The sequence below is a fragment of the Hippoglossus stenolepis genome, chromosome 14, assembly GCF_022539355.2.
Source record: "Hippoglossus stenolepis isolate QCI-W04-F060 chromosome 14, HSTE1.2, whole genome shotgun sequence".
Classification (NCBI taxonomy): domain Eukaryota; kingdom Metazoa; phylum Chordata; class Actinopteri; order Pleuronectiformes; family Pleuronectidae; genus Hippoglossus; species Hippoglossus stenolepis.
The window spans coordinates 6,003,952-6,028,118 of record NC_061496.1 but is presented as its reverse complement, the minus strand read 5'-3'; the positions used below and the strand labels follow the sequence as shown (position 1 = coordinate 6,028,118).

The window sequence follows — 24,167 nt, the reverse complement described above, 5'->3', positions numbered from 1 at the left end:
TCCATCGTTGCACTCGCTCGTGTCGTTTTCCGTTCACGTACACGCCACGTTTAAAAAAAAAAAAACAAGCTCTCAGGTCAACGCTTGTGCGCCGTCATTAGCTCCATTAAAGTTCCGCGGTTCGCTGAAATAGTTATTGTGACAGAAAAACAGAAAAGAAACTTGGCAGCCGGTCGTGCAAATAACTTCCCCCCCCCATCCTTGATGTTTTCCTGAACTCATTCCTTGGCATTTGTTTAGAAGATACAGGAGGACAATTGGGAATTATGTAATCTAAACTTTCTTCATCTCTTATCCCTGGACAGGAATTTTGGTGTAAAATTAGAAATGTGGGTTGTTTTTCTTTTCTCTCCTTATCAAGATAAAAAATCCTGGGGGGGAGTTAAGGGAGAGACAGAGTCGCTTTTCATCTGCGCTCGCAGGCTGACATTTCTGCCATGTTGTGACCTGAAAGGACCCCGATTGAAGAACCCACACGTCTGTCGAAGTTATGTAAACTATTGGTGCAAATACGCCGTCAACAACTCTGAACAGAAAAGAAGTGGTTTAACCTTGAGGTTACTTCCCCCCCCGAACAAAACGATTCCACTCGCTCTGACCCGTGCGAGGGGCCGAACAGAGAAGGAGCTGTAACATCTGCACGCAGTTGCACAGCGCTAAACAAACCTGGCAAGAAAGTGATCCTTAAATTTGATAATGAGAGGAAAAAACAACAGTGACAGAGGGAAGCCATCAGATATAAAACGGAAAAAAAAACAATAATGGACGCTCAAGTGATTTTTCCTTGTTTCATTTGCCAGCGACGCATCATTAAGTCCCGTCTTCTGAAAGATAACAGAAAACACAGAGGAATCCGTAATGAGGGATTTGAATCAGATACAGATGGGAAGAGGGAGGCAGTGAGATGAGGCCGTTCAGGTTATTGTAATGAGCTGAACTCTTGGGACTCATGACCCACCTCTGAACTTTGGTCATGGTCTCTCACTTCAAAAACCAAAGAGACGTTTGAATCAGACTGACCCACGCTGTGACTCAGTGAAGTCTAAATCCTCCCTGAGACAAACCTGCCGTCTCAGCGATTTCCTTCTGTGTCATATATGGAGATGGTGGAGCTCGGTTGTGGTGATGACGGTCCGGCCGCGGCTCGGGGAGATTAGTCAGAGAGCAGTCGGGAAAAAAAAGGAAAAAAACCAGGGTGGAATCCTTTCCAATACAAAACATCAGTGACACTAACCAGGGCTGAAAATAAATATTGACCAGACTCACACACACTCACACTGTCGCCTTTTCCCTTGAAGGACGAGGCTGCTGATCAATATTTTTCTTACTGTCGACAAATCGGACAAAAAAACAATGATGTGTTTCTTTGCTCCAAGTCTGTGGTTTCCTGCCCCAAGACGATTTGTTCCTACTGGAGACATTGATCTTTAAAAAAATATGTCACAAGTAGGAAAAGGATAAAACACAACTTGTTTTTTTTCAATCAGACAGGAACTCTTTAGAAAAACAGCTCCCTGCTTAAAAGCTGAGCAAACAATATACACTCGTTTTAAGCGGGGTTCAAAATCTTCTAGCAACAATTCACGTGTTCCATTTGAATCCACAACAACAGTGTGACCTTGACGCAGACTGCTGAGCAGAGCAGTGAACACAGGGAGAGAGGAAGGAGCCTCCATTGTAGTTTGTAGCCAACGTTACTGAAAAGGATTAAATCGTGCACTGACTTTTACTACAGATCTGGTGTATCAGTGTGTATTTACAGAGGGAGGACGGTGTGTGTGTGTGTGTGTGTGTGTGTGTGTGTGTGTGTGTGTGTGTGTACGTGCATCAACAGTGTGTCTCATTTTTGTGTTTGTCATAGATTTTCAACAACAATGCAGAGAAATAATCAGGCTGCGGTTACACAGACAAGACTTGATGGTCTGATTACCTCATTGTTGGTTTTCTTCTTGTCATTGACAATAAGAAGAGAATAGATTATTCCCACCACAGATAAGTTAGAGTTCCACCGAATTTCTCAAAACTGGGAAAGAATAAAGAAGATATGAGGGTTTTTTAATCTAAAATTGCAAATCATATTTTAAAGAGGATAAATGCCATCAAACATGCATGAATTTAATGAATATACTAATTGAAAATGTAGTCGTTCAAACAGAGCTTTTTGTTTTTCTTTAATTCGCCTGTAAGTGGGAACGATCTGTCGCTTCAGCCACGATGAGTGGACAGGTTAATTAGATTAATGACCATCAGACACAACTGTCCTCTATACAGTCAATAAGAGGTGTTTTCTCCTTTATGATCAGTGTAATCAACTGCTTGTTTAATCACCGTGTACAGAGCTGGCAGAGGTTTGCATCAGCAGCTGATTGAAAACGCCTCTGAGCACTGGGGCCTGGAACCAGTGACTAATTGCCACTGGGACTCTTTACAGTTGTATATCCATTTATATTCACAGAGCGCTCTGTGACAGTGGGGCTTAGTAACAAAGCAGAAATATGATAAGATTTATGATTGTATGTTTTGGTTAAATCAGTAGGTTTACAAGTGATATAGTGTGTGATACTATTTCAGGGTTTGTGTAGAGAGCAGGTGTTCAAAAAACACAAAACAGGGAGCAGGCCCAGCAGGAAACAAAAAGGAAAACTCAAACAGTCCAAGAAGAAACAAGACAGGAAACAACAACCTGAGAACAACAGAGACAAAACAGAGAGCGTCACTAAACCGACGACTCGACAAACACACAACTGACGACTTGACTTGAATACAAACTGAGCTGATGACAAACTTGAGACAGGTGGCACAGGACAAACAGGTGAAACACATCAAGGCAACACAACTGGAGGGAAACACACAAAGGCAGGAAGTAAAGAGAACAAAAACACGAGGGAAATTTAGAATTTCAAATTAACACAGTACGAAACACAGAAAGAAAACAAATCGGGTAAAAGTCAAATAACCAAAAGAGTCCACAATCAGAGTTTAAAGCCTGAAAGAGTCAGAACACTTAAAATGTAAATAAAAATACTTTCTTTTTCACATATTCTAGCAACATTTCATATTTACGTTTTATGTTTCATGCTGTTTCCACAATAACAGCGTGGCCTTGACTGGCAGTCAGACATCTGCCACCAGCAGAGCAGAGTGAACACGAGGAGGAAGAGATGGAGGCAGAGGTGGATGGATGAAGAATGGATATAATGGACAGAGCGGGGGGGGGAGCGAGGCAGAGATGGTTGCAGGGAGAAATAGAATTAGAGAGAAAGTGAGATGTAACAGAAGGGGGAGCATCATGACGGTAATGATGCTTTTATCTTCCTGCCGCAGAGCTTTTACGATTGAAAACATATTTATCTCTTCCTCTCGGTTCTGTCAGGTCTGATCGCTCATAGCAGGCTTGTGCTCGGGGACATTTTCAGGGGACTAGAGACGACAGAGTGGTCATTGTGTATTTGGAAAATGGATGTTTAAAGTATTGCTCTCACTGTACAGAGAAGAGAATGAGTTTGCATGTTCTTGCTACACAGGTTTTCTTCCTGGTCCTCCAGGTCTGGCTTCCTCCCACAGTCCAAAGACATGCAGACTGGGATGAGGTTAACTGGAGACTAAAGTGTGAATGATGGTTTCTAGAGGTTTAGATAATCGATGGATGTATTTTAGCTGCTTTTCACCTCAACTCACCTTAAAAGCATCAGCCAGGATCTCTGCTCCTCTCTGATTGGTCCGCTTGGAAAGGCCCACAAAGAACTCTCGACCTGCAGAGAGAATCAGATGAAAATGGAGTTGGGGAAAATATCTATCAACATACATATGAGAGATAGAAAGGGTGATGAAAATCTGACGAACACGAGCAATGTGCAGCAGCAGTATCTGATCACCGCATGTGTCAGTGAGGAAGGGGCACAACAACCAGACAGAGCTGTGATGGCCCGGCCAGGCTGCAGCACACTGAGCTCAGCACTCGGCTCCTAATGTGGCTGCTGAGCCTTTTTTTTTTACAAACTGAGCCGTTAGCCCGGGCCCGGCCAACAGGAAATGTTTCTAGCCCTGCCATGTGAAACCCATTTCAGCTGGAAGGAGCGAGAGCACACAGCCAGCGTCTAGAAACCCAATTAAGTGCACTGTGCGTTTTCCCTCGCAGCCCGCACAGCGCAGAAAAGACATTGACCCACATTTTAACTCACAACATGACAGTAACACGATGTACAGACAATCGAATACAGACCACCGTGCTCCAGGTTCTCGGCCTGCACCACTTTTATAACCTGATGGCAGAGTAATAAGCGGTGAGAGCCCGAGGTCCTGCTGAGGTGATTACACCATGCAGTTATAGCGCGCAACATTTTTGCTGCAGATTATTTTTCAGGGGGGGAATTTCTGAGCCGAGGCACAGGTTCATCGAGGTTGCAGAGAGGAATGTTTGCGTGGAGGATCTTTAAAGTCAAAGACACGCAATCGTCTGCTCTTATAAAAGCTTCTATGACTGTAGAAGCTGCAGGCGCGGATATCTCACCGCTCTCCAAGGTTTCCTGTTTGCAATCACAAAAATATACTGCAAATATCAGTATGTTAAACGATTTTAACTTCCATCAATACAACATATTATCACTGCTTTATTATATATATTTTTTTTTAATGGTTGGGGGCATTTCTGCATCTGTTTATGGCCGAACAGAGAAAACAGGAAGTAGAAAGCATGTCACTGTTGACCTCAAACATTACAACAAGTTGGAAAGACATGGATTGTTTTGTTAATTTGCTCTCAGGAACCAGGCTTATTGTACAGGTTGTAAGAAAAAGTGTAATTTTACCAGTTTGCCATAAATATAAAATCATCCAGGCATGAAAAAGTAACATTTCCTGTGTGGGAAGGACAGATTTTACAAGTTTACAGGCTCTGAGGAAGTCAAAGTTATCAATATGATGATGATGATGATGATGATGATGATGATAACTTTTGTTATTGAGACTCAGGGTCCAGATAAAATACAACACAACAAATACATACACAAGCCCAACAGTAGAGACAGATAAACATCCACTGAATACATTCATGAGCATGTTATCAATGCTATCACAACTTTTCAAATAGCAAATGAAGATTTTCTAATATGATGTTAAGATGAAGTCTATAAGCAACAAATCATTGTTTTAGTGTGTTTTTATATTATGTTATTACTCACGGGAGATGGTGCTGTTAAAACCAAACTGCAAAATTCACTCAGAAAACCCGAGGATGTGTTTTATAACAATATCATAATAAGTACCAAATTGTTCTCACATAACAATTATAATCTGAAAAACGTTCCCTCCCTTAAACTAGATGTGAATTCCTAAATCTATATATTTATTAACTGTGTAGAGAAGCAACAGTTTTGAAAATCCATGGACATTAATGAAATGTTAAAGACTCACGAGGATGGACTTTATTCTTTCCTTAGTCATGAGCTGAAGCCAGTAAAAGATCATGTAATGTAGCTTGATTACACCGGATGCACTAAATGGTTTTAACACCTATTTAAAATTAAATTAGTCTTGCATGAGTTCATATTGGAGCCCAGAAACAAAAGGAAACAGCCTCACAGGTTAAATTATACCCATTCAACTTGTATTATCAAGGATAAATGATGACGTTTGGAGGGATTGTGTGATCAACCTGAGTGAGGGAGGAGTAATTCACCTGTGAAAAGCACGTCTCCTCCGTCCAATGTGGCAGTTTCATCAGTCATCTCCACGATGTTCAGGTTCAGATCCTTCAGAGCTCCCTTCATTGCCTCCGTCTGGAAGAAACACAAACAGAAATCCCCTTTAAAACATCTGCTGATATTTAACAAATGACCGAATCTTCATGATGGAGTTAAGTTGAACCGTCATTCGTTCCGATCTATCAGCGTTTCCTCTCTTCAGGAATATTACGATATGATCCAGCTCTAATCAGACAACTGTAAACAAGAGGAAAAATCAGTCGCAGGAGGAGGAGTCTCCCTGCAGCTTTCCCTCAGTGCAAAGTCTTTAGCAGTGACCAGATTGAGCAGAGTCAAAGAAACCCCCCCCCTCTCTGCAACAGGTTGCAATGACATCATCTCAATGAGCTATGAAATTGTGTCTTTTTTGGAGGAAGTATGTAAAAACCTTTACAAGGACGCAGCTGAGGAAAAGCATGTACGCTGCCTCGTGTTCCGGGTCGTCTGTCTCTCGTGTGTGTGCAGGAAGGAGAAGGGGAGAAAAGATGGCTGACATCCGGAGAACATTTGCATATATTATGTAATGCATTCGCCGGATGGAAAATTAGGAGAAGGCTTCATTTCACTTGCATTAACTCTCTTGCTGAACCCGAAACCTGAGACAGAGAGAGCAGCTCTTTGTTTTTTAGGGGGTGACCTTTGACCAGTCCGCTCTCCCCTCTGACCGCCCAGACAGATTTCAACCGCCCTGTATTCGGGGGTTCGAGTAGTTTCCAAGACCGGTCATGTTAGCGAGAGCATCAGTGTTTCCACGAGCCCTATCTCCCAATGACCTCAGCCTGCTCACTGTGCTTTTTGGCGAAACACAATGCTTCTGCTTCTACTCAAGGTCCAACCATGAGGTCACACAGGTAGACTGCCATGCACTTCCCAGATAACACAACAGAGGCCTGTACGCACACACGACTGCACACATGTCACAGCGACACACACGTAGCACAGATGCACACGCAGTGGTATTGTTTAATCTATAACCACCAGGTATAGTCTTTGTTTGACTTTACAGGTTTTTGCAGGAAAGCCTCTTACTTTAAAAATGTGCCCAACGGCTCACAACCAAAATGGCATCTTTCCAATCTGTTCACGCTCCAGAAGTGAGACAGTGGAATCCCACAGAATATTCAAACTTTCCTCCTCCTGCATGTTTCATCTTCACTGCACTGCTCTTTTGGCTTTAGTTAACCCAGAGGAACACGGGGTCCTTCCAAGTGTCTGTGTTCCCAAATTCATGAGTGGTTTCTTAAAAGCTCTGACAGCCGCAGCGTGCAGCGTAATAAAGGTAACAGTTAATCCCTGTTCCCAGGAACTAAACAATCCGAGGAAGTAAACAATCCAGACGATTGATGAGAACTTGTGCTTTTAATGTTTGCCTGAAGTCATGTGCTGTGTTGTCTTCGTGTGTCACTGCTGCCGAGTCTTAGCTGGTCCCAATATTCTTATTACTGCATCATGATACATCAGGAAACTTCGGTCAAATGAGCCAATTCAGACTGCTCCATGGAAATCCCGTCCTGTGCAACACAGCTGCAGAGCAGCATCCTCATAGCCCCAAAGGTTGAGAGCTGATTCTATGATTATACCGTTCCTCATTAGTCACTGTTTAAAACTATGCTGTCATTACCAGTGACATCTTTTTCCATTTTTACTTTCTGTAGAACTCTGCTGATTCCACTATCACTGTGGTCGTTCGCCCAGGAATCTGCTGGCCTGCTTGAGGCAGCCCTCTACCTCAGCTCTCTGGCATTTCCTCTGACATCACTGGAGGTGATGTGACCCCAAGGGTGTTTAGACCCCCCCCCCCCAAACACACACACACACACATACACACAGAGATCATGTGAAACGTAATGGCCCTTACAGACAGACATCAGAATGGTGTCTGCTCTGCTGCTGCCCCATGTGTGTTACAAACCATCAATTATTCTATTCTTCCACGGACGTGAAAAGCGAAGCTCGTGTGTTTGGATGAGAGGTTCGGTCCACATGGAAAATGAGACGTGGCCCAAAAAAAGAAGCAAAGATGGTTGAGTAGAAAAAGAACTAAAAGCAAAGAAGAAGAAAAATCTCCATTTGAAAAGAATAATAAATTTAAACTGGGTCACCACGTTCAGTGTACACAGAGGGGAAGATTGAGTGCGGTGAGGTAATGGTCTTGTGTATACAAGTTGTGAATGGTCAGGCATTCCCTGCCTACACAGTGTTGAAGTCCAGACATACTGTCATGTATCTATAAACCACAAGATGCTGCTGGAATCCTGCAAGAAAAAAAATAGTAAAGAACCTCTAAACACTATCATCAGTGAAATAAAGTTAAATAAATATTAGATCAATCTTGGGTTCTTAGAGTAGATATTATATTATCACGTCATGGCCTTTGAGCTCATCAAATCCTCATCAATCATGAAATCTACCCCCCATTAGTTTCCAGTGTCTTAAACCTGCATCATACATGGAGGATGAAGTTGAGAGCTGTGTCCTTGCACTGAAAAACCAAGAGTCAGCTTGTTCTACCCAATTACTGTTTCTCTCAAAAGATTTGAATGCATAATTAGCAGCACGAGAGAAATTAGTAGAAATACTCAATTCCAAAGCATGCATTCAAAGTCCCAAATAATCCAATAAGGATTTAGGGATTTGCCGAGCAGCGTCACTCAGATCCTGCTCAGGCCAAAAAAAAACTAACGCTCCAAACCTCTTCCTGCGTCTCGTTTCAGAACAGTGAGATTCTGCAGCTGTGCAGGAGGCACTGGGGCAAAAGTTCACACTGGAAGTGTTGATTCAAACAGAACGACTACAATGGCCTCAGAGGAATGCACCTGTTCATCGACAAAGTTTCTACACGCTGTTGGGTTTGAACGATTCCTGTTGGCAGCGAACACGTGAGACTGAAACCCCCGAAACCCCCCCCTGACAGCGCCACACCTACACATGTCTACATTCTTCATATTGTTTACAGCCCATTTGGACGCTGCCATCAGCAGGTCGTAACACAAACCGGGATTCATTCAAGCAGATAACCTATATACTTGTGCATAGTTGGCAGGAGTCGGCCTTTTTTCCTGCTGTTACACATCCAGCGCGAGGTCCAATGAGGTTTTTCGTGCTGACAATCCCTCTCCTCGCAATTATTGATATCTAAAGCTGCTGTTTCCAAATATTTCAAAACTCGACGAATTTTTTACCCGCACGACTGCAGCCGAACTAATTTCTTCATAAATTCCGTGCAGTGTTTGGATGTCACAGAAGAATGGAACTTCTAAGATGTTGCACATTGCAACATTACATCAGACCTCTCTGTTTGCCATGTGTACTGTCGAGCCACAGCAACGTTTCTCACAACAGAAAGAGGAAGAGCCTTCAATTTAACAGGCAGGTGTTCTTCTACGATAAAGCAGCCAATGAATATTACTGTCTTTTTGTATTATGATTGAATTACTTCTTATTGGTTATGAGTTTTGCTATAGGTAGCATCAAGGGCAGTGAGAATGATTGACAAAGTTCTGCTGGTTGTTGCATATAGGAAAACGATTAGCATGCTCCCCACAGATAAACTGTTAATTAGAGCAGAATAAGGTTGAGAAGTTGATGTTCCTCTAGTAGTTGAAGTTGCAATCTGAGGAAAATATATCCAATTTCAGTCTGATCAATCATTAGGTCACAAATCAATCTTTGTCAATAGTTATTGACCTTTTTGGTTCGCAGAAGTTATGAGTGCTTCATTACCTTTGTCATAAAAGGTGGAAGGAAGTATAAATCAATTCAGATCTATACAATATCAAGCTGAAGGTAATTTTCTACTGTGGCACTCAGTTATCATCTATGACGTTGGTAGCAATGGTTCTTCGTTCAAAAGTCTTTCTGTGCAGTTTGCTTGTTCTCCCACGTGTGCTTGGGTTTTCTTTGGGTACTTGGCTTCGGTCAATTGAAGACTCTAATGGACCGTGGGTGTGAATATGTGCACTAATGGTTATTTAGTTACGCTGGCAAAATGTACAGGGTGTGCACGCCTCTCACCCTGTAGTTTTTATTAGGACTACTTTTGGCTGATACTATCATTTGTGCCCAGTTAACCAGCCTGACAGTTCCCACCTTTCCAGTCTTATTGCTAAGTTGAGCTAAAGTTGAACATTCACACATACATAATTTTCAGAAATTGAAATTAACAAGTGCCTTCTATTAACCTGACATTTAAAATTTGACATGATGACCTTTGAATACATTTCTTTCTACCAATTAACCTCACTTCATTATTTCTGACTCCGCACATCGGCCCTTCTCTCCTCCTTCGCTCTCTCTCTTTCTTTGTCTCTCACATTCCGTCTATTCTCTCTCGACCCCTGTGCCAGGGTCAACAACGCTCCTACAGCAGCTTCCCATGCAGAGCGTCCTATTATCTCTCACTGTGAGGGACATCCAATACCCCGTCCTGTCTAGGTGCCAACTCGCTGTGCCAACACCTCCTTCTCTTCTCCCTGTTCTCCTCTCGTCTTCTCCCCCGTGCTCGGCCAGGCGACATGCTATTAGCCAGCACCCTGCTTTGAATGAAAAAGGCCTTTTAAAATTCATTAGGGGCAGAAGGCTCTGAGGGCCAGTCTGCCTGCCTGCCACATTCCTGCCGTTCCAGCCCAGGACAGGGGAGACGGAGCAGAGAGAACAGCCTTTTATTTGGGTCTTTTTATGGACCCCCTTCTCCCTTGTCTCGCCCCTGGTACCCGTGGATATCGCATTCTGCTAAAAAGGACCATCAGTCTGATAGGGCACGGTGCATTTGGAGAGGGAATAGAGGACACAACAATGGCATTCCTGAAGGTCATCCTAGCCTCCCTACCCCAGGCAACAGAGTCCCACGCTCCGACATAATGGGGATACAGCATTCCTCCGAGCTTCACACGCAAGGAGGTCAACCTCTTCAAATGACAGTTATCAGCTGCAGTTTGTGTATGAACACAATGCCAGACAGTTAAGAGCTGCGAACACTACATTGACATACCATGCAATCACCATCACAGATAGATTTGCCTATTTTACTTATCCAGCAATTAGTACAATGTGAAGCAATATCAGCATTGATCTGGAGTCACCACGTATAAAATTCACTGCTCTTTTAGCTCTGGTTTGGTCTCCACCAACTCCTGAGGGAAATATCTGTCTTTTTCAGCAGCCAAATCCTCAATCCTCACCACGAGGGTCCCCTTGCATATGAGAAAAAAGTATTCTGCCACATTTCTATTATAAAAATGTGAAAAATGTTAAAGGTGTAGCTTTACAGTTATTTGTGATGTCTCAACCTGAAATGACACAAAAAGGATATCAAGTGTTATTGACACATGGGCACAAGTTTATACAGCGAGTCTTGTGCGTCACAGCTAAATCTCTGGCTGGACATCGGGGACACAGATGATGATAGCAACAGATAGCAGGGGCTTAGCGCAGAGCTAAGTTCAAAGACCACTGGAGTACAGAACGGGAGTAACGACTGCGTTTCAAGGCAATCGACCGAATGGAATTTAAAATAAATGCACAGATCTCATTAGCTATGCAGCCAGTAGCTGGATAAGGCTATCAGGACCTTTCAGGTGTTACAGTCTCTGGCATCATGGAGGAAACAGATGATTCCCTTTGTTTGCTGAGAAGAGTGAGTACGATTAGATGGCTCTATTAGAGATTTGTCAGATTTCACAGTATGCTTGTGTAGAGGGAGCATCTGTAGGCTCCAATTAATGGCAGCCATGGGGGAGAAAAACAACACAAGCTGTGAAGTGGTTCTGACCGGGCTGTTGTTACAGTTACACACCTCTAACACTCACACACAGGCAGACACATGTGACGAATATGAATATGTGAGGTTCTAATATCGGAAATCACTTAATGTTTTTTGTTTATTCAGGAATCACAAAGGAAACACAGATCACTCACACATGAGTCACACAGGTGGATTCATACGTGGAGACTCGGGCTGAGTCTGGTGCTGTCACGGTGGTCAAACAGCACATTCCTCCCTGCGAGGGTTTGCACTGTCACAGTGTTTAACCAAAGTATGAAATGACAACAACTCATTTAGCAGCAGCCAAGAGAAAACAAACTCTCCGTGGCCTGTCCTTGCTTTATCTAAACAAATCCTCCGTGTAGGTTGGAACATACCTGTGGTTAACCAAGCCATGACATCGCTCCCCCTTTCCCTTGCTCCCCCATCAGTTTAAAGATTACATGAATGTTGAGAAGTAGGTCAATGTGAAGGCGTGCACAGTTAACAGTAGCAGATCTGGAGACCCTCGCACCACATCGACCACAAGGATCTGGCAGGCGGGTTCCAGTAAAAGAGCTGCTTTAGCCAAAGTGACTGCACCGTCAGCCGGGGGCTCCCAGGATATCAGGGCTCCGAGGAGGAAAATGCCACACTACAGTCCTGCTTGGACACATTTACAGCCGGCTGAGGGGCGGGAGACAACGGCCGTGCCAGGATTAAACAAATCAATTGACAAAGCGAGAGAGGAGTGAAGTTAAAAGTGCAGGACACTGTGGTGGCTCCGACTGTTAAATGGCGTATCTGTGTGAAAGCATTTGGTGTGTGAGACATAATTGCATTTCTGAGAGCTAAGAGAGGCTGTTGTACATGTAATCACACGTTAAAGCGTGGATGGATGGTTGTGTAGAGACTCGAGAATAAAGACTTCTCCATGATGAGTTTTCTATCAATTCTCTAGTAGCGCTTCGTTATCTGCTCCTTTTATTAAAGTTTAGATAGAAAACAGATACAAAATAAACTATTTAATTTCATCATGAATTTCTTAGAGAACAGAGGTGTAGATTTGTGTCCTGGACCGAAGCATAAATATAAAGAATAAAAAAGCGTTGATTATAGTATAAGCCATGTTGCCCAACAACAAGACGGTTTGAGTTCGCACCCCCGGTTTGGCCGAGGGCCTTTCTGGGTGGAGTTAGCATTATCTTCCTGTGCCTGGTGCTCTTGGCAACCTGACGTTCTCCAACAGTCCAAAGACTTTCAAGTCAGACTGTTTGGCGACAGGAAAATGCCTGTAGGTGTGAATGTGAGTGTGAATAGTTGTTTCTATATGTCAGCCCTGTCCAGCTTGTACCCGGCTTTTGTCCCAATGTCAGCTCCTCAAAGGACAAGTGGTAATTCACAGATGGATATAAAAGACAGTCCCTTTATCTACCTTGATGATTCAGAGAATCAACCTTTCCAAATTAATTACAAAGCGAGATAATCATCAAAGTTCTTACACATCCTCAAAGATTTGTGCTGTCTTGCAATTCTCCGTCTGCCAACATATTTTGGAACTCGCCAAATAAATCCCCCGGATTGGATCCAACTCAGCGTTAAATCAGTATCATCGATTTAAGAGGCTCACTGACATGTTAACTAGAACAATCTACGTCGACTACAGCCAATCAGAATGAAGAATGGGGTGAAGATTGTGGCTGAAAGATTGTGTAGTATTGTGTAGTATTAACTCCCAACAACTGCAACATATCCGTACTGTGATCTGCACAGCGATCCGACAACTTTGAGAAAGCCGTGCAGTCTGAACTTGACGTTAAAGAACACTCTTCACCTCTTAAGTCAATAGTAAACAGGATTAAGGGTCCAGCACATTTCTGAGCAGTGGACAACAGGAAGTAACCTTCATATATGAAGGGAATATGTGGTTAAAGAGCAGGAAAATGAAAAGGAAATATTTAGAGCTGTCCTCAGTAGAGAAGGGGTCAGATAAATAACCTCTTGTACTGTAACACCTTGCTGGTCGCAGTGCAGACTCACATAGAAAGACACCCAAGCGGAGCCGAGTTCTACAAAAATAAACAGAAATATGAGTCTGTTTGACAAGTCCAAAGTCCGTCCCAGAGCAAATAAAGTGCTCGCTCCAATCAGCAGGGCTGTAAAGAATGTGTCTGCTGCCTACCTCTCACTGTGATGGCTCCACAAATACAGGAGGGCTGCAGGCTAGGAACTGCTGGAAAGCCGAGGGCCGGAGGTTGCTGAGGTGAGCCTCCACCATGGGGAAAAACACAGGGGGCTTCAGTAAATACATCTCCGCCGACTCCTCCGTGTTTATTGGGTTTGACCCCCACGGACTGGACCCCCGTTCCCAAACAAGGGGGGAAAGCCAATAAACTCTCCTCACTCAGAAAATTACAGTCCAGCCTTGCCTGACTCCACTGATTCAATAGATTACTCATCAAAGATCCCTGCACCAGCTAAGAACATTGTTACCACAAAGGGTAAAGATTTATTACCTCCTTCGAAGAAAGTACATTTCACCGCTTTCCGTTGGTTTGTTGGTTAATTAGTTTGATGTTCGTCAACAGGATTGCGCAAAAAAACACTGAATGGATTTCTAGGAAACTTGGTGGAAGACTGGGACATTGGGAAAGACAGAACCAATTAAAGTTGGCACGGATCAGGACAAAGGAAAAGATCCAAAAATCTAGTATGTGAAATTTGGTGAGGATTGATTGAATTTATGGCTGTTTTTAAAACAAACAATCTGACTTCCTCTTCAAGTATTGCTGCAACGCATGGTTAGGACATCAGCAACGGCAAATTGTGCTCAGGACAAACCACTTGCATGCTCCCCAGGTCACTCTGCTCTGTACCACGGGCACGGAAGGCCGATAAACTGCTTCTGTAACCGACACTTCCTGTGTTTCATGACATCAACTGGAAAAAGTTAAATATTCCAAAGATTTGAGGTCGAGGGTAAGCACAGAGAGTGCTGCTTTATGCTTAAAGGTCGTTCTACTCTCCTCCAACATATCAAGCAGGGCTATAAAGCCTCTCCCAGCTTCTTCTCTGATAAACTGAGATTTATACTTTAGCATTTACGTGATGTTATCATCCAAAGCGATAAAAACGCTAATAGCCAAACCAGTGAAAAGTCATATTTCAGCTCTATAGCGAGCACAGGACAGTCAGTGTGGTACGTGTTGAGAATGTACAGACCAAAAGAAGCTGTACATCCTGTCCTCCTCGCTTCCTCCATTCCTTCTTTCTCAAGGGGAAACCCAAGTGGGAAACTCTACTCGCCGTCACCTTTGGCCTACCTGGGCCGACAGAAACAGGACCACCCACATGGGTTCAAGGTGAGCACATTGTGTGTGTCAATCACACCAAGTGTTACAGTGTAAGTATAAAGCCTGAGTGTGTGTGAGGAGGGTCATATATTTTAAAACTGTAGAGTCCACAGTGTTTAGAGGACATGTTATAGCCCATTTACTCCAAATTACTTTACAACTTAACCATGTAAATCCAGGGTTTGGATGTTTGAGTGTGTTTCCTATAACATGCATCAACTAGTTTCAATACAAGTCAATTGTACATCCTTATTATAAGATAAAGCAGTCAATCAATCACCGGATTGTTAAATTAATTCATACTTTATCAAAATAAGTGATGGATGTCTGGAAAAAATATGTTCAAAAATGTAAAACTTTGTAGATAATCGCCACAAAAAAGGATCAGATCACCCGAATTACTAATGACTTGGTGGTTCGCATACAACGGGGGGGATTACAGATTGAATTCCAGGTGTTTGAAGCGAGAAATAGAAGCAGATGTTTTTCACAATAAGGCTACTCTCGATAATCCACAATGGTTCATTGAAACGACTTTCTACTAAAGAGCTGCCAATGAAAATTGTACAAAGCGTTCTGTTGCTCATTAGAAGAATTGGGGGCGGCAGCCTCTCTGGAAAAACAATGTTTTAAGTGTGTTTTCATGAAATAGCCAATTCAGACATCTTAAAAGCTTAAGGAACAATATGAGAACAAGCTGTAAAGTTTATACCAACAAAGTTGTCATGTCATTATCAGTCGTGTGGCCCAAAGTAAAGAAGAATGCAGTGCAGTGATTTGTTAGGAAAACACATTTAAGGATTAAAACATGCAAATAAAGTGGCGTGATCCTGAAGTGAAAGCGTTGGCAGCTTAAAAGTGTGAGAAGCTGCTGTAAACAATCAAATCAGCGTATTGACAGTCAGGGACAGGATGAACCAATGTATCGTATATGCAATATGTTCCACATCTCGAGGAAGTACATATGGTCGAGGGCTAAACGTAGAATGGAAAGTGGAATGTCTGACAACTGTGACCATAAGTCATTTCCCATAACCTATATGTTTTTTTCCGAGCACTCTGGTTAACCCTGCATTGGCCCTTACGGCATCAAAATCTGCCCGCCCGCCTCATGTGTTCCAGAGAAGATTCAATTGAGGTGATTTGAGATGGAATCCCCGTTTTGTTTGTTTTTGTTCCACCGGGTTGAGGCCCCACGGAAAATCCAAAGTAAAAATACCCAGAACTCCCACACATTTAAGTTATTTCAACATTTGCGAGGCCCAAGGTGTGCTACGGAATGGAATGTCCAACCAAACACAGGCTGATGGTGTGTATGAATTTATGTGGACCGGAGCCTGACCTACCACCGCCTTTTCCAAGGGAGGAGGGCGATATGTTTGGTGCGGCGGAGAGAGAGAACAGAGCTGCGAGAAGGGGTCGAGGAAAGAGGCGGGGAGTTTGGGTGAGTCATCTTAAGATGAGGTTTTTGTTGAAGGCTTCCCCCCCCCTCTCTCGGTCTTTATTCCACCCCCCCGAGCAGGGAGGCCTCTCGGTGAATGGTGCCTGCTCGCCGGGAGAAAAGAGGAACCCCTGACTAAGAGGTCAGGGAAGCCACGCAAGTGAGGAGGGAGGAGAGGGGGGTCCAGAGTCAGAGGATCTTGACCTCACTGAATATGAGGAGTCTGACTGACAGGAGCTGCTCCCTCGGACATGCCTGCAACACCAACAGCTTTTGTTCATACAATCTGAATATGTGCTAAAAACAGGGATTCGGTGAGGTTATATAACCCCAGTACTCGTCCCCCTTACGAAGCCACGCATGCTGTTTAGAGTGTAAGAGAATCTGTCGTCTTTTCATATCTGCATTCTTTTCATTGTTGAGGTGTTCCAGTGGTTGCTCCTCTCTGCTCGGTCCAGGACTCTAAAAAAGAAACCTGGAAACACAGAGCGTTCTGCAGAAAGAAAACACCATCATACCACACGGCTACGCCCACGCTTTCCAAAGAATGTAATGGATGTGATCCCAAAGGGGAAAGAAGTTGACTTTGCCAGGCAAAGTACAGACTAACTGCCCATTATGAGGGATTTCCCAAAACAGCCCCTGTGAAGCTGGATGTATGGGAGGGGCTGGTATGGAAAAATGAGGAAAAGGAGTATGTGTTTTAATCTTGTAAGGCAGGAAAAAAGAGCAAGATGGGCCAAAAGGTTTCCCATAAATGTTAATGAAGGGCTTTCCCAGAAACATTTTTTTTCTCTTCCTCCCTTTTCAGTATGAAACAAGAGGTCAGGTGCTGATGTTAACCAGCAGGACCGAGTCCCAGAGACCTCGCTTTGAAGTTTAACAGACGGAAACCCCGTGGAACTAACCACGCAGGGATTTCGTACTGACGTAGCAAACTGTGGATGGATGACGTGTGAGAAGGAATGAGCAGGTCTCCTTCACAGAGAAGCACACACGTCTGAGAAAATCCAAAATACAGTAACTGTTTGTTTCGTTCTTTAACTTAGACACAGTCAGACCTCGTGATATTTATTGGATGGTTTCGTCGGTTTGTTCCACATTAACGAACATGTCGTATGCATTTCCTGCTCGTCGTATCTTTATCGTTCAGGGTTTTTCTTCACTGTTCTACCAGTCAAAAACAAAACGTGGTTGAGCCACTTCTGATTCACTTTTTGTCCGAGTCAATAGCCACGTCGTGAGTTAATTTAGGAGTGCTTCAGCACATCGTGTGCCGGCCCAGGGGCGGTAAAAAGCCACTGTGGCTAGATTTAAGACACCATAGATCACTGTAATGTGTTCTGAAGGCGCCGCCCTCCAAACGAAACAAGTCGCTTGTGTTGTGAGGCGTCTATTAAACATCCTGAGGGAGACAGTGGATCATGCACTCACACACCACAGCAGCTGGCCTTTAATGAATGGTTGTATCAGTCTGACAGGTCTCTTAAATTCATAACGGTAGAATCTGATCTGTACACAGGCTTCAGGTCAGAGGTACGTCGTGTTTTGTGATGAGATACACAAAAGTATGGACGGGATATGTGGAGTAAACGATAACCAATTACAAACTGCACTGGGATTGTTTTTCACAGTAGGTGCAGGAACTGGATAGTGACAAAAACGTCAGATTTGAACTATTGCACCAGTTCTTTGACACTTTGTGGGTTTAGCTATGAAACATATCCTACAAGTTACGGCCGTGCTGTTGACCCCCTGCTGAGAGTTGTGTCAGGACCACAGCGACCAAACCCAAGAGGGACGTTCAGCGCTGCATTAATAATTCAGATCTTAACTTCACTTAATGTGCTCACCTTTTCTTTATTTCTTTGACAATGTGACGATTTACAAGTTTTGGACTTTTAGAAGCCGGGAGAGATAATAAAAGTACGTGTCACAGAAACAAAGTGAGATTTACCAGTTGTGCGGATGCATTTCCTGAACCAGGCCTCCTGACAGTGACAAACAGCAGAGGCAACTGAACTCGTAAAATGTTCAATATTTATTTTAGATTGTGCCATTAGAGCCAAACCATTTGGAAATGCTACACTCAGGCAATAAAGACGTGAGTGACTCCACTGTGTCAGTGTATCACAATGACGCTGACTTTACTGGGAGGATTACAGTTACATCGCATATTTACGGTCCAGACAGTTTTATTACAGTTGATATTCTACACCCTCACTAATATTGCATCAGTGAAAAAGTTGCCTTAACTGCATCATTATACTTTAATGGTGTTGGCTGTGCGACGGTCTCCAGTGGTCCGGCTTATTAAAGCTTACTACTGATGTCATCAGAGCTGTTTGAGGAGGACTACGCTGATTAAAATCGAGATTTTACTGGTTAGAAGCCTTTGTGCACTTCCATCCATACATTATTATAAAGTATCTGTAACACTTATCCTTTAAAGGGCCACATGGGGGCCGGAGCAAATCCCAGACGGCACCGGGTGAGAGGCGGGGTTCACCCATGACGGGTCGCCAGTGCGTCACAGAGCTGAAATTCAGAGGCGAACGACAACTCACACTCACTCCCATTCACACTTAACTCCTCTCAGACACTTAACTCTGGATGTCCTCTCGAATTATCCAGAGGGGCTATATGTCAGAAATTGTCTGAGTCAGTTACTCCAGAAATTCTCTCGGGTTTTTCCTGCCAAATTCACCACGAGCTAGTGGGCTTGTTGATGAAGAAGATGCAAACTTGAGACAATGACATTCTAGAGCTTTTGAAGATAAGGGCCAACGCTGGTGTTGATGGGCTGTCAACAAAAATTATCTGATCCAGCTGCAGAATGAATGTGTTATGTCCTGTCAACTGCTGCTCTACCTAGAAAAGAAGTCCGTAAATCATCCAGATCCAACAGAAAACACCTTTAGAGTCACCGATTTAAGCTAAGCTGCATGTTTTTTGGACAGTGGGAGGAAGAGTTCCCAGAGAAAACCCACCCAGACACGCGGAGAACATCCAAACTCTGCACAGAAAGACCCTGCCGAACTAAAATAAGAAAGAAAACACAATTCAACAGAAAGCCAAATACTTTTTTCTTCTCATCCCAATCCTAACCAACTTAATAACTGGCGGTGCTGTTAGCACGTTGGCCTGCTAGCTTGCCAGTTAGCATGCCATCGAGCTGACTAGTAATCCTGTAATTCCACCACGCTCATCTCACTGACTAGTCTGGACCAGGTCTCTGGCAGTCTGCTTCTGAGCTCCTGTCAGCGATAGCGGCCCGCCAGCAGCCAGGCCCGTCCAGCTATGTCTTTGAAGCACCACATGTAACCCATGTGTGTGTGTCTATGAGGGCCATAACCACTCCACCCCCACCACCACCCCCTCCCATGCTTTGCACTGCACAGCTCGCCTCTTACCCCCGGGCCTCCATGCAAAAACATCACCACCACCACCGCTGCTGCTGCTGCTGTGAAACGAGACAGACTGTAATGGAAACGACACACTTTCCAGACACTTGAGGGGAACCAGCAAGCATCTTCGCCTGAACTGAAAAAACATACACACTGTTAACCGACCCACCACCCCCCACCCTCCTCCTGCTTGTCTGGACAACGGACATATTGTCTTTCAGGAAATGACTGGGCACATTGTAATGATTAGACCACATTGGAGATAATAAACTCCTCCAGTGTGAGGATTTTGAAAAGACAACAAAAACAGTGACAATCCAAATTCCTCCAGGACCCACCGCCCGCCTTGTACGTGCTAATTATTATTACTTCTTTTTTTTTTTTGTGGTGCCAGGCTCAAGCAGTTTTGCACACTTGCGTTTGGAGGTGCAGACATTCCTCAGACTCATATTTCCCTGTTTTGTGTCGCATACTGATCATTCTATGATTCAACAGATGATTCAGAGCTGGAAGTCGAGACTTTCCCCCCGGAGGGTCATGCACGGAATAGTTTATATAATGTACGATTATAAAAAGATTTCTAATAATAATAATATTTCCACGAAGTCTCTTGTGGAATTTCATGCCTCACCTGTGTACTTTCCAAATCTGTGGTGGGATGGATTTGGGGGGCTGTGGTAGACAAAGATGGGATTTTTTTATATTTCACATTGTCTCACATTCTTCAGACTAAATATTAGTAACTGACATCGGCATGTTGCATATAGAGCGATAATGATTAGTCAACTAACTGTTTTCGATGATTGACAGAATATTACTCAGCATTTATGTAAATGCCCAAAATGATTATTACACCCAGAGAGGGAATACACCCCCGCTGAGGCCCAACATTTAAATTCTCTAGATGTGGATTTTTATTTGTATCTGCACCAAATTGCACAAACTCATCTGTCTCCTAAACATGTCAGATTTTTCATCGAGATCCATGAATGATTTTACTGAATCCTTCCCTCAAGTTTTGCAACTATCAGACTAAACAGACAACATAACCTGCTTGGTAAAGGTAATTATGTTAATTCAGCTTCTCAAATAAGAGGTTTTACTGTGTTTGTTTGTATCATATGAATAAATTCATCTATGATTGTGTTTTTAAATATATCACCTTGGGTTCTTGGATATGTGGATTGTGTTTGTGCACAGAAAAACAAGGACTCATGAGGCGAGACTGTAATTTCCAACACTCACTTCACAAAGATGTTGTTGTATAGAATTAGACCAACTTGGCTAAATGACCTAGTTTACCTTAGTGGATTTGAGACAAACTGCTTTACTCAGGGAACCGTTTCAGACAGCTTTTGATCTCATATAAGCAGCAATTCAATCTAATCTACGTCTGATTCGGGGGGTTAAACTGGGACACAACTCAGACTTAATAAGAGTCTGACCAACTTTGAGTACAGTTTTCAATCCTGCTCTTGGTGTCTGGATAAAGGGATTAACCGAAGGTGTCGGGATTTTATTTAAAAGTTTAAATGAAGCAGTGTTGAAGGGACGTCCTGGCATCTGCTATATGGTGGTTCACAGATTAGAGACGAAGCTGTGGAGGTGAAGAAGTGTGTGGTTCCCTCACCCCTGCTTCATTTCACTGTTATGATCGCATTTCAACCTCACCCCCTTCTCCATCAGCCACCTTCCATCTGATAACGTATAGTGCTGTTCAGGAGCTCTTGAACCTCGCCATTCTTCACATTCTCGAGATTCTGGATGGTGTGACCTCATTGGGTGAGCGAAGCTGGTAGGAAAATAGCCCCCGGCCGAGCCTTTGCTTCAACATGGAAACTTAAGCTAACAAAGAATGCATGACTATGTGCAAACTTGACTGTGGCTGCACTTGTGAGTGAAAACAACAGCTTTTCTTATGAAGGCGTCTTATTCACATCGATGTGCAGATTATTATGTAGCTGTGAGAGAGTGAGCATGTGTGTGGTTCAAGCCTACACGAGCACACACACACACATGCTGCACATATCTGCACCTTGAATTACATCAGACTGACAAAGCTGTGTCAGCTAGAATATGGTAACCTACAGAACCTAAAGGCCGGACAGCAATAGTCCGCCCAGTGGAGGTTGGCTGCACGTTTTACTTTAGGTATCAACGGACAAGCCCTGAACCAGACTATCAAAGGAACATCACAGACTCCAGAACACTGCAGCCCATGACTCTGGATCGGGAGGACAGATCCCAACTGGGCCCCGAGATGTTAGGGACACACACCCAGGTCGGGACAGCCTGTGGTGGGCCTGCCTCCGCAGAGGGCGTCTCATGTCCTTACAATCCACTGGTGGTCACTAACATCTGCTGGTGGTCGGCAACTTATCATCAAACTAGTGCAGAAGAACTTGACACGTAAAAGGGATATTCACCATCTTGTCTTGTGTTTAAAAATCTTTATGTGATTCAATTGGGTTCACGTGCCAAATTAGCTCTTAGCACTTCCTGTAGGTATTGTTACAATAACACATGATATCGTTGAGTAGGGAATGACATACGATCCAGCTAGCAGGGTATCAAACCGTGGTCTCCCTGCTCAGAGCTCATCTTTATACAAATTGAGCACTTAGGGGTTTTAAAGTACCTTAACTGCCTCCATGAATCTACTGGTGCAGCTGCAGCTGCAGACCATGTTGGTAACTGGGTCAAGTTCAGTGGACCAAACTGCATGAGCTAATGTCCGGTTGCAGCCGACAGTTTCTTGTCTTATCTCATGTGTCTCCTCCTCAACTTTCCCACGGCCCCCTGGGTAAAAACACCTCACAGTGAAGACCACACAACCACAACTCAGTCAACAGAGGGAATCACAGTAATGTTTCTGCTTCTTGTTTAACTTAACAGGTGTTTTATATTTGTTTTAGTCTTCATGACATTCTGAGGAAAATATGAGGCTGTCTGTTTGGTAGGTCCCTGTGATGGACTGACGACCTGTCCAGGGTGTAGCCCATGTCTCAACCAGTGGAGATATGGATGGAGGGGGGTGCAGAGGAGAAGGAGATGGAGGACGATGAAGAGGATGAAGAGGATGATGAGGTGGCAGCAGCACTTGTGTAGAAAGCAATTATATGGCTCCATGCTTTATGGAATGTTCTTAGAATACAGAGCAAGGCGATCCATTAGGTTTGCTAATCAAGCTGAGTGTGTGTCCCTGTGTGTGTGTGTCTTTGTGTTTGTATAAGTGTATGTGCATATGAGTAAAGTGAGTTGCATGCCTCTCACTGGAGCACATAATTACGAGCTGGTGATAAAGAAGAGGAGAAGGGGGCATTGTGGGATAGCTGTGGCGTGAGTCGCCATTTCTCGTGGGGTTTATTGAATGACCGTAGGTGGACATGATTAACTACATAGCTGGGAGGCTCAGGTATGCACCGACACACACACACACACACACACACACACACACACACACACACACACACACACACACACACACACACACACACACACACACACACACACACACACACACACACACACACACACACACACGCACCTGCATATAGTAGGCAACACATCTGAAAGTGCAAAGTAAATCAATACTTGATCGAATAAATACCCCAAAATCTGCAAATGCTTAGAAAAATGGAACATAAAATGTCACGTCGCCTAAAACGTGCAGCGTGAACAAACCGCAAATTTGGAACAATCAGAAACGTCAGGTCAGAGAAAAAAAAGGAAAAAAGAAAGGAAAGCTGTTTATACTCATAACTCTGAAAACATTCATTTGGTCAAGCTCTGCTGAATCATTTACCAAAGCTGAGGTGGAAAGAAACATATAAGCACAGAGTCTGGCTTTTTACGTAATGCCAGCAGCCAGTCAGTCAGAACCACAGGATGCATACAGCGAAGAGAAAACAAACATTGAGGGATGTCCTTTCTGCATACTTGATGCCTTTCCCAGCCACAAATGCCAAAGTTCGCCCGGGACGCTCGCTGCAAAACAGATTCGCTGGAAACCGACCTGCCATTTTACCTTATAAGGGGTTTGACTACTCCAGGCCTTAGGTTGTTTGTATGTGTGTATACGTGTCTGTCTGTGCGTAGGCGTCCTGCAGGAGCTAGGTAAGGTTTCGTGGGGGGGGATTTCACACAGCTGGTGAGTTTTCACCTGGAGATGGAGTCTCTGCCAGCATCAGTGGTTTAGGAGAGCTTAAAGCAGAGGGGGTGTAATTCCATGCTTACCACTCGATCTACCATCGTTCCATTGCCCTGGTCCATGCCAGTAACACACACACATGCACAAACACAAACACAGAAAACCTCCTGGTGGTGTGTCTGAAGTGGAACGTTGTTGGAATTCTAGAAACCTCCGATCCAAAGCCTCCCTTCCTCCGCAGCTCGTGAGGATCCTGCAGCATTAATGTTAATATATTACTGCAGTCTGCTCCACCACCACTGGAGGAAAACTGTTTAGCATTCCGCACATCA

The 24,167-nt window shown here is 43.8% G+C and overlaps 1 protein-coding gene across 2 annotated transcripts in view; it reads right to left on the bottom strand.

Moving 5' to 3' along the window:
• Nucleotides 1-24,167, bottom strand: part of ddah1 (dimethylarginine dimethylaminohydrolase 1) — a 72,312-nt gene that overhangs the window by 12,312 nt on the left and 35,833 nt on the right. For both annotated transcript variants that reach the window (XM_047343086.1, XM_047343085.1), the window contains exons 2-3: nucleotides 5,678-5,777; nucleotides 3,679-3,752 (exon numbers count right to left, since the gene is read on the bottom strand). In XM_047343086.1, coding sequence (XP_047199042.1) covers nucleotides 3,679-3,752; nucleotides 5,678-5,768 — 165 coding nt within the window. In that variant the 5' untranslated portion in view covers nucleotides 5,769-5,777. The remainder of the gene's footprint in view (nucleotides 1-3,678; nucleotides 3,753-5,677; nucleotides 5,778-24,167) is intronic.